This window comes from Globicephala melas, chromosome 11 (genome assembly GCF_963455315.2).
Source record: "Globicephala melas chromosome 11, mGloMel1.2, whole genome shotgun sequence".
Taxonomy (NCBI): Eukaryota; Metazoa; Chordata; class Mammalia; order Artiodactyla; family Delphinidae; genus Globicephala; species Globicephala melas.
This window is the reverse complement of record NC_083324.2, coordinates 21,094,777-21,109,947: the sequence shown is the minus strand read 5'-3', so window position 1 is coordinate 21,109,947 and position 15,171 is coordinate 21,094,777. Positions and strand designations below refer to the sequence as shown.

General features: G+C 43.4%; 1 protein-coding gene across 6 annotated transcripts in view; it reads right to left on the bottom strand.

Moving 5' to 3' along the window:
- The window catches only part of FRMD4B (FERM domain containing 4B), a 336,491-nt gene that overhangs the window by 95,703 nt on the left and 225,617 nt on the right, over positions 1–15,171 (bottom strand). For all 6 annotated transcript variants that reach the window (XM_030867699.3, XM_060308019.2, XM_060308018.2 and 3 more), the window contains one exon: positions 3,881–3,965. In XM_030867699.3, coding sequence (XP_030723559.1) covers positions 3,881–3,965 — 85 coding nt within the window. The remainder of the gene's footprint in view (positions 1–3,880; positions 3,966–15,171) is intronic.

Here is a 15,171-nt window from a genome sequence, read left to right as displayed (position 1 = left end):
AAATATTTACAAATGAATGAAAATGAAAACACAACATATCAGTATTTGTGGAATACAAAATCAGTACTTAGAAAATGTTACCGTAATAAATGCATATATTAGAAAAGAAACATCTTTAATCAGTGATCTCAGCTTTCATCTTAAGAGACTGGTATATGAAGAGCAAATTAAACCCAAAGGAAGAAGAAAGGCAATAATAATGATAAAATATAAACTAATAAAGATCATAGCAGAAATCAATAAAGTAGAAAAAAATTTCAAATCATTGAAACCAAAAGCTGATTCTTTGAGAGGCTCAATACAGATAAACGTCTGGCCAGAATGGTAAGAAATAAAAAAGAGAGAAGACACTATTTATTAATATCAGGATCGAGAGAGGCAATACCACTGTAGACTGCACATATTAAAAGGATAATAAGAAAATATGAACTATGGCTATAAATTGGACAACTAATAAAAAGGCACACAGATTGAAAAGGAAGAAGTAAAGCTATCTTTATTAGCAGATGATCTATAAAGTAAACCTGATGAAATCTACAAAAAAGTTACCAAAAGTTATAAATGAGGTTAGCAGGATTCAATATCAATACACAAAAATCAATTCGATTTCTATATACTGATAATGAACATTCAGAAATTGAAATAAAAAGGTATCATTTACAATTGTATCAAATAATATGTAAGACATAGGGACATATCTAACAAAAGACCTGTATACTGAAAACTACTGAGAGAAATTAAATATCATCTAAATAAATGGATATATATATATATATATATATATATATGTATCTTGTTCATGGGTCTGATGACTCAATGTTGTTAAACTGTCAATTCTTCCCACCTTGGTCTATGAATTCACGCAATCCTAATAAAAGTATCAGTAGGGTTGTTTGTTTTGGGTAGAAATTGACAAGCTGATTCTGAAATTTATATGGAAATGCAAAAAACTTAGAATAAATAAGACAACTTTTAAAAAGAACAAAGTTAAGGTTTGTTCTGATTTCAATACACAATTCAAAGCTGCAGTAATCAAAACAGTATATTATTGCCATAAAGGCTGACAAATAGGTCAATGGAACAGAATAGAGTCCAAAAGTAAACCCACACATATATGGACAACTAATTTTTCTTAAAGGTGCAAAGGCAACATAATAGAGAAATGACAGCCTTTTCAACAAATGGCACTGGAGCCACTGAATAGCCATATGCAAAAAAAAAAAAAAGAAAGAAAGAAAGAAAGAACTTCAATCTGAACTTTGTGTCATATATAAAAATTAATTCAAAACGGATAATAGACCTAATGCAATACCTAAAATTCTAAAACTTCTAGAAGAAAACACAGGAGAAAATCTTTGTGACCCTGGGTTAGGCAAAGTTTACTGAGATACAATAACACAACCCATAAAGGAACAAATTGATAAAATAGACTTCAACCAAATAAAAGCCTTTTAGTCTTTGAAAGACATGAAGAGAATGAACAGCAAGGCACAGACTGGGAGAAAATATTTGTAATCCATATAACCAATAAAGTACTTATATCCAGAATATATACACTCTGAACACTCATGAGAAGAAAACAGCAACCCAAAGAAATTGGGCAAAAGATTCAAACATGAAGAAGATATAATGATGGTAAAATAAGCACATAAGAGACACTCAAACATCATATGTCATCAGGGAAATGGAAATGAAAACTGCAATGAGATGCTGCTACACTCCTATTAGAATGGCTAAAATGGAAGAGATGTTGATGCCATGTGTTGACGAGGATATGAAGGAACTAGAAATCTCAGAACTGCTGGTGGGAATTTAAAATAGCACAACCACTTTGGAAAACAGTTTGGCAGAACCTTAAAAAGTTAAATCTATCGGGCTTCCCTGGTGGCGCAGTGGTTGGGAGTCCGCCTGCCGATGCAGGGGACGCGGGTTCGTGCCCCGGTCCGGGAGGGTCCCACATGCCGCGGAGCGGCTGGGCCCGTGAGCCATGGCCGCTGGGCCTGCGTGTCCGGAGCCTGTGCTCCGCGGCGGGAGAGGCCACGGCCGTGAGAGGCCCGCGTACCGCAAAAAATAAAATAAAATAAAATTTAAAAAAAAAAAAAGTTAAATCTATCTACCATGTGACCTAGCCATTCTACTCCCAGGTATTTGCCCAAGAAGAAAAGAAAGTATATGTGTATACAATGACTTGTACATGGATGTTTATAGCAGTTTTATTTGTAACAGTCCCCAAACTTGCATAATCTAAATGTTCATCAACAGGTGAATGGATCATTCTGAAATATGTGCACATATCAAATCATCATACTGTACACCTTAAACTTACACAATATTATATGTCAATTATATCCCAGTAAAACTGGGAGAAAAAGGAAAAAAAAAACGCACAGGTGAATGCATAAACAACGTAAGGTATAGGGACTTCCCTGTGGTTCGGTGGGTAAGACTCCGCGCTGCCACTGCAGGGGGCACGGGTTCAATCCCTGGTCGTGGAACTAAGATCCCGCGATCCTGCATGCCATGCAGTGCGGCCAAAAATACAAAAACAAAAGCAAAAACAAAACAATGTAAGGTATAGCCATACAGTGGAATATTACTTAGCCATAAAAAGCAAAGTGCTATCGATACATGCAGCAACATGGATGAATCTCGAAACAATTATGCTCACTGAAAAAAGACAAAAAGATTATCTACTGTATGATTCCACTTACATTAAACTCTAGAAAATGTAATCTACTGTGAGAAAACGCAGATCTGTAGTTGCTGGCTATATTCACTATCTTGATTGTAGTGATCATTTCAAGGGTATTACTTCTAATAAGACGTAGAAAATTATGTAGTCAATTACATCTCAATAAAGCTATAAAAACAACAACAGCTCTTTGCTGAGTCTTACACTAATTAAAGCTGCAAGTGTGCAGTGGGCCACCCTTAACACTTTGGGGGCTGAGGGAGGAGTACCAGTACAGGTGTCCTAACCCACAGTCTGACCCCTTGTCCTTCCAGGCCAGCTGTCTCTGACCACCCCTCAGATTTAGGGTGATATGTATGGGCAGAAGGGGTTCCCACCGGCCCTGGAAGCAGGCGTGGGATCTGAGATCCTGAACACTGAGAACATAACCTTGAAGGGCGGAGCTGGGCTCCAGCTGAGCCTATCTTGGCCCACAGACTCCCTGTCGTTGCGCAGGGTATGGTTTGAGGAGGCCAGACTAGAGGCCTTTAAAGCAACGCTTATCTGCAAGGAGCTAAGATAAAAATGGAGAGTGTCTAAAACTGCTACAGCAATCTGACGGACATGGCTGCAACATCCAGGCATGGGATAATTTTTCTAGCAATTCATGTGTATTGAATTTTACAAAAGCTAGGTATCCTCCATGGACTGGATGGAAACAACAAACCAATACACAGGTCCCTTGACCACAGGTAACTGAGACTCTGCCTTAAAACACACGGCTTTGAGCAGAAGCCCCTAAAGAAGACTGGTTTTGAATTACGATCAATGTAGGCCGTATTCTGTTAAAAAGGATTTCTGGCCTGACTTTTGTGAGGCTTCGATCACAGTCTGCTTGATCCATCTTTGTGTCCTGCTGGGTCATCCCGTGTGGAGTATGAACTGCATTTAAGGCCGTGGTAATTCTGTGTGAGCACAATGCCTCTGTACATGGCTGTCTTCCCAACTCAGAATTTGAGAAGAACTGCCTTTCTTTCTTTCTTTTCTTTTTTTTTTGGTTTATTTGTTTGGTGGGGAAGGATATGTCAAGGAAAAAGATTATGTCCTTTTTTTCTCCATTTGAACATGAAAACAAAGGCCCTGCCATTGCTCCCTCCTTCTCCAGTCCCTCTGGAGTCTGCCACTGACCATAACAAATGGGGCCCTTACCTTGTGCACACAGGCCTTTGCATTCAGGAAAAACAGCTCCACGGTGGTTTTATCCTTCAGGAACGATATGCTCTCAATGTAAAACCTGAAAAACAGTACAGAAGTTTGTTCCTTCAGATTCCTTCCCTTCTCTCTGCAATGATTTCATTTCCTCACGTAGTTTCCTGCAGAGAATTTTCAGAAACTAGGGGATGGTTGTGCTTTATTTCCCTCTTAAAAGCTATCTGCGACACATATGTACAGCTGTGTGTATGTATGAATCTATGTGGATATGCAGATAACATCTTCTACAGAAGGCTTTTGTGTGTTGGAAGGTGAATTAAAGAAAAATCCGAAATGGTCACCAACTGCAAAGCCAACTTGACTCTTGGTCGCCCATTCTTCGACACACATTCTGGGAGCTCAGAATACCTGAGACAGCTTCGAAACAAAGCCCAGTTGAGCTCTGAGGGCTGAAAACAGAAGTCTGCTGAGTAAGCACTACTAAATAATTGAATCTGGAGGCCTGTGGCTCTGTCGTTTTCAGACCCAGGGTGGGTGTGAGAGCCCCACGTTTACCTCGCCCCCATCCACCAGGAGAGTTTCAATCGCACCCTCCCTCCTTTCCTCTCATCCTTCCAGGCTCCAGGCTTTCCCTCTGGCTGGAAGCTGAGCCCTCGTACTACTTAATATTGGTCTTTCTCATGCAAATCAGGGCATTCTGGGCCTTGCTCCCTCCACTGCCTTTTCTGGGCCTTTGCTCGTTCAGTCTATGAGGCCAGGTCCCTCTTTTAGGAGAGAGCTGACTACCAGGAGGTGCAGAGGGGAGGAGAGTCTTGTGTTTTCCTCATCCCGTCCTGTGGAAGCTGGCTGGTGAAGGCTGGCGCTCTGGCATGGGTGAGTGCGCCAGCTGCGGCCTAGAAGGTTTTCTCTACTGTTGGAGCCCCACTGATGAATAATGCATGAAGAGACTTAATACCCAAAGAGAGCTCACAGCTAGGGTCCTGGAAGAGAACTTGCTCTCAACTTGGTGAGAGGCAAGATAAAACCCGGACTGAAGTGGCACGGGGGGTAGTCTTGTCCTTAGCCCCGCAAAATCCTGACAGGCATTGGGCATCTGCTTTTTTAATTTTTTCCTCCCTTTCCACAATAAGGAAACATTTGAGAAATAAATCCAGCAGCTTAAAAAGGCCGTGAAAGATTTTACCACTGAGACAGTAAAATCATTTGAAAAATTCCACTCTTAATGCTGAATCATCAAGGGAAGTTCCAGAAAGAATAAATCCTTTATATTTTCACTTACAAGGGTTTATCTCACCTATGAGTGAGCTTAATGAAGATTCATGAATGTTAGGTGTGTGAGAAGGGAAAGTTAAGGATTAAGGCAGGAGGGGGAGAGGAAGAGTTGGAGGGAAAAGCAGGCTTGGGAATATGAAACATATAGAATATGTAGTCCCAGCTCCATCATTTATTAGCTGTGTAGCCTTGGGCAAGATCGTTAGCTTCTCTGTGTCTTTTCTAAAATGGGTGTTATGACTGCACTTACCTCACAGGGTTTTGGAAGGAGTAAATGAGATAATAGAAAAGGATGTAAAACAATAAAAACTAACAGTTGTTAATAAAAATCCATTTTCTGGAATTTAATGCTGTGTGGCCTGGGGGTTGTGGCTTAAGCTTTGAGTCTAAGATCCTTTGTCTATAAAGGGGGGATGATGATGGCCCTAGGAGGGCGGTTATGAAGTGCCCACGACAGTGCCTGGCACGTGGTAGGAATTCAAGAAATCCTAACTAGTGTGGCTTGGCAAACCTTGCGTCATGTTTAAAAAAAAAAAAAAAGCTGATAGGACACGGTGGGATTTGAACTATATCTGAAGGCTAGGAAAAACAACAGGATTCTATAGGATAAAAAGAAATCCAGGTGGAGAAAATACAATAGGTAAATAGCATCTCTGTGGTAATGTGATAAACATTCATAATTTGGCTTTCGCCAAGAGTTAGTTATAATCTGAATATTCTCCCATCAGTTTCGGCCTCCTGGCCATGGCCAGACAGACCAAGGACAGTCACCTGACTCAAAGGCAGCCAGTCCGTAAGCTGGTGAGCATCCTATGAGGTGGGCTGGGGAGAAGAGAGATCAGCCCATCAGAGGCTCCTTATACGGGGTAAGGAACGGATAAACCCATCAGGTACGGTCTCTTAGAGAGGCTGAGAGATGAGAGAGACAGGTCAAGAGGGAAACAGTGGAGGCAGAGAAAGGCACCAAGAGTAGCGAGTCCCTGCGATGGCGGATTCAAGGCCTGCTGCTGCCATAGGACTGAGATGACCTGTGCAGCTAAGTTTCCTGAAGGACCTTCTGTTTCAACTAGGTGGTGATGGTTTTGCCCTGCTTCCTTTGCTTTTACAAGTATTTTTATCTCTGTCAACTGAGATAAGATGGGCAGGTTTTCGGTGGGCAGCCTGAAAGTGCAGCAGCAGGATCACAGCTAATGTTTCTTGAGCTCTTACTTATGGGCCGGGTCGCATGCTGAGTGCTTTCCACGCGTTGTTTCATTTAATTCTCACAACAGCCCTGGGAAGGAGATATCATTATTCCCATTGTACAGATGCAGAAACTGAATTCAGAGATCCGCCTACATGCACAGGCAGGAGGAGGTCTTGATCTGGGTCCCTTTGACTCCTGTAGACAACGTTTTTCAGTGGAACCTCCTCCTGACTGCCTCTCTTGTTCACTCAACTAGAGTTTATAAGGAAAGCTAAGCCCTAAATAATTGTGTGCAGAAACAAGTAAAATAGAAGTACGTTTGTTCTCTATTGTTTCAAAAGTCAGAACCAGGGCTTCCCTGGCTGGTGGCGCAGTGGTTAAGAATCCACCTGCCAATGCAGGGGACACGGGTTCAAGTCCTGGTCTGGGAAGATTCCACATGTCACGGAGCAACTAAGCCCGTGCAGTGAGCCTGAGCTCTAGAGCCCACGAGCCACAGCTACTGAGCCCGCGCGCCTAGAGCCCGTGCTCCACAACAAGAGAAGCTACCGCAATGAGAAGCCTGCGTACTGCAACGAAGAGTAGGCCCCGCTCGCCGCAACGAGAGAAAGCCTGCACACAGCAATGAAGCCCTAACACAGCCAAAAATAAATAAATAAAATAATAAAAATAAAGAAAAAGTCAGAACCAGATCAGTGGACCAAAAAAATACAAGGTGATAGATTTTGGATCAACCTATGAAACACCTTTTAGAAAGTTAAAATAGTCTTGGAAGGGTCTTCCTGCCCTATAAGAGTCCCAGGTCAGATTGGGAGAACTCAGGGTCTGTTATCTATGCCAAGATTCGGTGATTCTTTCATTTTTACTTATTTCAATATATATCTCTAACAGAGAGGGATCGTATTAAAAGCATAACCTATGGGGAGGGGGAAGGGTAAGCTGTGACAAAGTGAGAGAGAGGCATGGACATATATACACTACCAAATGTAAGGTAGATAGCTAGTGGGAAGCAGCCGCATAGCACAGGGAGATCAGCTCAGTGCTTTGTGACCACCTAGAGGGGTGGGATAGGGAGGGTGGGAGGGAGGGAGACGCAAGAGGGAGGAGATATAGGGATATATGTATATGTATAACTGATTCACTTTTTTATAAAGCAGAGACTAACACACCATTGTAAAGCAATTATACTCTAATAAAGATGTAAAAAAAAAAGCATAACCTCAATGAATTTTCACACTAGCAAAGTTCATAATTCCTTAATGTTTAAGATTCTGATCTTCATTCACATTTTGCCACTGTCTTCAAAACTTTTTTTTTTTTAAACCCTGTGCTTGTGTTATTAAATAAATAAATCTGCAATGGTCTTTAGTGGGAGTTACATATGCAAAAGCCTTAAGGATCACCAGCTGGATATAAAACAGCTGAGCACATTCCTTTTACTCAGCTGGAACTCCTTCTCCAAGGTATGAGCATGTGACCCAAGCTAGACCAGTCAGATTCTTTCACCCTGGAATAGAAATATGATTACAATGACCTATCAATCAAAGATTGTTGGAGCCTATTGTTCTGCCAGTGGTACTCAGACGAAACTGTCCATTGGTTTCTGCTCCCTAGATCCCTGCAGAGCCTGGATTCCTATCTTTTCTGAGGCTTTGTTAGTCCAGTTTTCCTTCAATTCTGTTAGCCACAATTGGTTTCTTTTGCTGGAAACCAAAGAATCCAAATTACTGGATACTAGAGGGCTTCCCACGTGCTAGGGAAATACAAAGGGCTCTACACGCATCCTTTCATTTAACTTCAGTATAAGCAGATGCCAGAGGTAGCAAGTTATGAACCTATCTTACAGATAAGAAAACTGAGAAATAGAGATGTAAAGTCAACTTCCCCAAGCCACACAGGTAGAAAGTGGTGGAGCCATGATTCAAACTAAGGCTTTCCAGACTTCAAAGTTCATATTTCAAACCAATATGATAGGATGCTTTCCTACAGTAACAATCACAATGAAGTATAAAATGTACACAATGCCATGGGGCCCGAGGGAGGAACGCCATTAAATCAGCTTATGAATCAAGAGGAAGAAGGCTGCCAAACTGAAATCCAGAGAACTAAGTGTCACAGGACACGGTGTACCCTCAGACAATTGAGCCGAGTCTTAAAGAATGAATGAGTTCACCAGGTAACGAAGGTTGGAAGGGCATTCCAGGGAGAGGGCATATTAGCCAGGCCTCTTGCTAGTCTGCAAGAATTTAACAAACCATATGCAGGGAGTTGGGTGGCTTAGCACCAAATCAACCTGTGGCTTGTCCAATTCTGCACAGGTACCTTTGTACTAGAAATTGGGTTCCTCTTGTTTCTGAAGCTCAGGTCCCTGACTATATCCTAGTTCCAGTAAACAGGTCCCTATCTTGTTTCCCGCTACTTTCTGGCGATCCGCCCTGTTGCCGTCTACCTTTCTGCCTAGGCATCCGATTACCGGCTCTCTGAATCCATGATCCCATCTCTCCCTCAAGGGAGCCACTGTAATGACTTTATATTTACAGAGGGTATGAACAGTACGTATGTATGGTCCTCCGGGAGAATGGCTCCCCAGGAGCACCTATCAACACGTACCATGAACTGAAAACAAAATCTAGGGCTTCTTAATGAAATGAAACGGACTATGCCAGACATAAAATAAAGACCTTTTGTTTCAGCCCCTTTTTGGCAAAAGGATATTGTTTCCCTTCTGCGTGCTTACTGTGAGTGATTTCACTAAGATTTTGTGAAGTCAAAGCCCACGGTTCAATTTTCAGCCTCTAAACAAACCCAGGCTTTTGGGGGCTAGGCATATGTTTTGGAGACAGACCTCAAGCAGTTCAACAAGTATAATTTCTTGAGAATCTGCCTTCTTGAGAAGAGGTTTTGTCTCTGCTTTTCGGGTTCCTCCCGTTAGCATTTCCCCCCCCCCTTTCTTGATGGGACAGGTGTTCACCCAACCGATCATCAGTGATAACAGAACATCAGCCTCAACGATATGACATAATTGGCTTGGAGGAGGGGCAGGCCTGTCAGCGAGATGACAACACACGTGTGTCGAAAAGCAGCAGACTCTGGTTGTTTGGGATGGGCTGTCCTTTAATGGTCACTGCCATGTAGTGGCCCATGTTTTCCTCCCATGGCATTTATTCATCATGGTCAAAAGTCAACACCACAGGGAATTCCCTGGTGGTCCAGTGGTTAGGACTCTGAACTTTCACTGCCACAGCCTGGGTTCAATCCCTGGTCAGGGAACTAAGATCCCGTGAGCTGCATGGTGTGGCCAAAAAAAAAAAAAAAGGAAAGGAAAAAAAAAAAGTCAACACCACAGAGTTGGGGAGATAACTAGGTTAAGTCCAGCCCTAACACTGATCCAGCTGCTCGGCTTCTCCGTGCTTCCCTTTCCTTACCTGCCTCCACACCAGAGACATGAGAGATATTTTCAACTTAGCTTAGTGGGTGGCATGTATTTCAGCGGTCAATGAGCAGTGGTGATTATTACTATGTTATTATTATCTGCCTACCAGGGGGGCTATAACAAAAGGTGCACACTTAGCTGGGAACCTGCTTAAAAGTAACAACAAGAATGGAAATTCCAGTTACCTTTCCTAAGCTCTTTCTCTCAAGGAAGCAACATGCTACAAAGGTGTCCCTTTTGACAGAATGGGAAGCCACTCTGAAACGCATACTCTTCTGACCACTTTATCTCCCCAACTGAGCATATTTTCTTTGTTTTCCAGAATCTTTGCTGTGTCTGAGCGATAGCATCAAAGAAGGCGAATTGGGCAAGAATGACTCAATTATTTCGCATTCTGAACAATGCTGACTTGGTGACTGGCGTCCTGCAAGGGCTGCATTCAAACGCCTCGTTCCAGGTTGCGTTCAGTTATTGTGGGTAATTTTAGGCACTCACTGCAGCCACCTGCCTAAGTAGATTTCTTTCAGGTCCTAATCCACACCCCGAGCAGGGAGATCTGTATTTATTGCTTGTAATGACCCTGCAACCTCACAGTCCTGCTTTATAATGCACGCTGAAAACAGCGCTATAATTTAAGTGTATTTCATTTTCTCCAAACGACGATGCACAACTTCTGAGAGTCCCATATGTTCCCGTTCATCTCTGGGAGGGGTGCACTCTTGGAAGATTCCCCAAGGGAAGAATTATTTGCTTCTACAATGTGCTCCCCTGCCAGGAAAACTATGCCTCACTTCCGAATTTCCAGGCTTCCCAAGGAGAACTAGAGAGGGCCCTCCAGGTGTGAGCCTGTGGAAACCTGCCCTGGCGCTCCTCTCCCACATTGTGACTCTTTGAGTTCTCCAGGGAACAGCTGGAGGCCTAGGAGGGTAAGGGCCTTGCTGTGACCTGTCTGAACGGGGAGGGAGTCTTCTGCCCCAGGCAATGTGAAGTGTTAGGGTCCCGTGGTGAATTCCGAGCGCTTGCTTCAAACTGCAAAATAGCCGGCTCCCGTCCACCATGAGCAAAGTAGGGACAGATGCTCTGAGAAGGAGACAGGAAGAGGCAGGAGAGGTTAACTTTGCAGGGAGGGGATGGCTGGGACTAGTGAATGATGGAGACAAGTGATGAAATCTTCCACCCAGTGCAAAAGTGAGTGGGTCAGACCCAAGCCAGACAGTCTCCGAACTTCCATATTCAGTAGCCATATATCACATTAAGGAATTTTTTACCCATTGAACATGTGGTTGAGGCAGCCTCTCTTAATTATATCATAAAAATAGTTAACATTTATTGAGGGTCTTCGTTACATGTTAACATGCACAATTCTCCAACAACCCTGTGTATTACCACAAGCTCCTATTCCATTTTCTAGGTGAGGAAAGAGGCCCACAGAGGGTGCCAAAGGCCACACAGGTAATACACGGGAGAGTTAGGGTTAGAACCCAAGAGCAATGCTAAAGCATTCGTTCTTAAGGGATGGAGTGAAGTGCATCTGGCCATGTTGAAGACATTTTTCGGATTGTCCTGACCTGGAGAGTGTTCCTGGCATCTCACGGGTAGAGGACAGGGGTGCTGCAAACATCCTACAGCACAGCATGGCTCCCTTCAGTGAAGAATTCCTTGGCCCCAGAATTCCCTGGCAGTCCAGTGGTTAGGACTCTGCACTTCCACTGCAGGGGACACGGGTTCTATCCCTGGTCAGGGAACTAAGATTCCGCATGCTACACAGTGTGGCCAAAAAAAAAAAAAAAAGAATTACTTGGCCCCAAATGTCAATAGTACTGCTACTGAGAAAGCGTGCATTAAAGGCCAAGCATTGAACTTCTGTACCCTACGGCCTTTTCACCCATCATAATACTAATGCTTCCCTTCTGCCCTTTCGATGTCACCCTGAGGACAGATTACAGAGAAGACTGAGCAGATTCCCATAAACACTGTCTGATATGTGATTGCGGAGCACACAGAAATATAATCCTGTAAGAAACTGGAATTGGGGGCTTCCCTGGTGGCACAGTGGTTCAGAATCTGCCTGCCAATGCAGGGGACACGGGTTCGAGCCCTGGTCTGGGAAGATCCCACATGCTGTGGAGCAACTAAGCCCGTGCGCCACAACTACTGAGCCTGTGGTCTAGAGCCTGTGAGCCACAACTACTGAGACTGCATGCCACAACTACTGAAGCCCACGTGCCTAGAGCCCATGCTCCACAACAAGAGAAGCCACCACAATGAGAAGCCCACGCACCGCAACGAAGAGTAGCCCCTGCTCACCACAACTAGAGAAAGCCCGTGTGCAGCAACGAAGACCCAACACAGCTAAATAAAATAAAATAAAATAAAATAAAATAAATAAATTAGAAACTGGAATCAGGATTGAGTTTTGAAGGATTCTGTGTCTTTCTGGAACTCTCATATGAATCAGGATGGTGACTCCTCAAAGTCAAAGGCCCCTTACCAACTGCCTGGAAGTTCAAGAATGGGTTAGGCCAGGAGGTCATGGTCAATATTAAGGCAACTAACAGACTTTTTCCCCAGGTTCTGGGATATCGTTCAGATGGAAGTGTGGTGATGTGCAAAGAGCTCTGGCTAACTCACACATCTGCCTCAGATCCCTCTGCTGGGCCTAAAGTAGGAGAAATCTGTTATTTCTTGGTGCTTTTTAATCACATTCCTCTGGGAAGAGGTGAACTTTCCTGTCCTCTCCTTATTGTAAATCACCTACTCTTTGACAGCTCTAAAATAACTCACGGCTACCCAGTCACAAACATTTTACCTTTTCTTCATTTATCACTCTTCACACTTGCATTTTTTAAAAACTACTTAATACATTCATTGTAGGAAAAAACATATATAGACAAGCAAAAGTCATTCCCACAATCATTCTACTCAGAGGTAAATTACTGTTAACATTTTACACTTTTCCCTACTCCTATCTTTTACTTCAGTGCCATCCTGTGGTCTGCTTCTTTCCCCTAGAATATACTGGGAACTTCTTTCCCCTAGAATATACTGGGAACTTCTTTCTTTCTGTATCAATAAATCTATTTCTTCACCAGAATCTTTACCTGTTGGGCTGTATTTCATATATTTGTCTTTCTTAAAAAAATCAGGTGGAATGATGTGGACCCACGAGTTGCAGTCATAATGCTTCCTTGAGTTAAAGGCCGAACGTTCCAGAACCAGGCCAAGGGGTGCTTTTAAGACAGAAAAAAGTCTTTCAAAGGCTGTGTGTTTGCAGCAACTTTGACGGAAAGTTAGTAGTCTTTCCCCACATCTCCTACTAGGACTCTCCACACGCGGCGAATTCTCACCCCCAAGCGTCACAGACAGACAATACTTAGGGTACCTCTGAGTGGCCACTTACAGTCTTAGTGCATAGCAATGGAGATTTGGAAATAGGAGGAAGAAGAGAGGGGAAGAGGAGAGGGAGAACCAGAAAGGAAAAAAAAGCAAGAGGTAGTCCGATGAATAAGAGGGGTAAAAGACCAAGATCCTGGCGTTTTGTGGAGCTGGGTGGTACCAGCCAGAGCCACCTCGGCTTGCCCCCCCCCCCCGCCCCCGAGGGGATGGGAGCTTTTCCAATGAGGTCACACGCAGTTCCCCTGCCACCCCTGAGAATTAAATGCCTGTTTGCTCACTATCAAGCTCTTCAAATGCTTACATCTGGGCTGCATTACCACAGAGGCCCATGTGTTTGTGGATGATAATTTACAGCAGCAGATAACAACCCTGGGGCTGGAGGAGTCCCCCAGCAGCCTGGAGGAGTTTGGATTCACAGGGAAACAGAGGATGGGTTAAATGAATTATGGTGCATAAATAAGTTATGGGGCGTCTATACACATATGTGTTACACACATAGCACACATCATTGAGATTTTATAACTAAAGCACAGACAAAGGTTTAATCCTGAAGCTCATAAAGAGAGAACTAAGTGCATTCACCTTAAATGTTTTCTTCCTTCCATGCAGAAGCGGCATGTGTTTCTGAGCTGCTCCCTGCATCCCGGGGGATATGAACTGGGAGAAAAGTCTTTCCCTGCAAATCTGTGGGACCCCAGTGTTTAGCTCAGGAATCAATGAGACAATACAGGTCAAATATCTAACCCAGTGCCTGCCACAGGGTTAATGCTACATTTCAGTAGAGAGGAAATTTCTGGAGAGCAAAACTGTATGGTATTTTTCTTTTTCATAAACGCTACAATTAAAAAAATGACATTTTCTTATATTTGTATAATATTCTGCCAAGTTATTTTGTATCCCCTGATCCCTTTTTAATTCACAACCAACTTGCCCAAGATCCCATTTACCGTCTCCAGCGCACGGTATCAGAATCTGGGCCAGGAATGCAGAGGTTTTGGGGGTTGGAGGGGTGACTGTTTAAAAATTTTCCTACAGTGATTCAGATATGCAACCCCTCTCCTTCTGGGGGAGCTCTGAAATGCAATGTCCCTTTTCATCTGATGTCTTTTATTACAGCGATCAATTGTTCACTGTAAAAATGCCATCACTTCCTGAAACCATCTTCATCGTTGGCATTTGGATATTTTAATCTTTATTTTTTTATTTATTTATTTAGGCCTTGCCTCATGGCTTGCGAGATCTCAGTTTACCAACCAGGGATTGAACCCCGGGCCCCGGCAGTGAAAGCACTGAGTCTTAACCACTGGACCGCCAGGGAATTCCCCTACATTTGGATATTTTTAATTGTTAGCAATGAAAATAAGAGCGATGCACACCCACATCATGCATTACTTCTGTGGGGAATCCTTCCTCCTTGTGTGCGAACTACTCAGCACGCACACACCTTGGCGTCCACGAGCGAGCGACTCCGAGTTCCAGGGCGTGCAGCAGTACTTGCTGATGGGAAAGGCAATGACTCCGATATCAAAAGAGACCATGTGTCTTTCTAGAGGCTTCTGTGGTGACCCCGTGTCCAAATACAATCAAATGCTCTTTAGTTCTAGTCTTCAATGACTCAAAAGTGTTGTCACTCCAGGCAACCTAGGGGTGGTGGGGTGGTGGTGGTGATGTCTGCTATGATGTAAGTATGAGCGGCAGTCCTGTTTTCTTAAAAGAGGAGGCTGGAGACCCTCTGAGAGGCCACTGACGTCACTGCGGTGGCTACAGTCCCATTTGTGAGACCTCCAACCCACTCGCTGACCTCTATCAGTTCACTTAATTCCCTGGTGTGTGCTTTTGCTCTATCATTTCCGTAATTAAATTGGAGTAACAACAAGTCCTTGATTGGAATAATAACAAAGACTATTAAGACCCCAGGGTACTGTTGGGAAGAAGAATTAAGTGAATAATTAAAAACTTGATAAGGGCTTTTAAACATGCAAGTAGTTCAGGGAAAGTAAA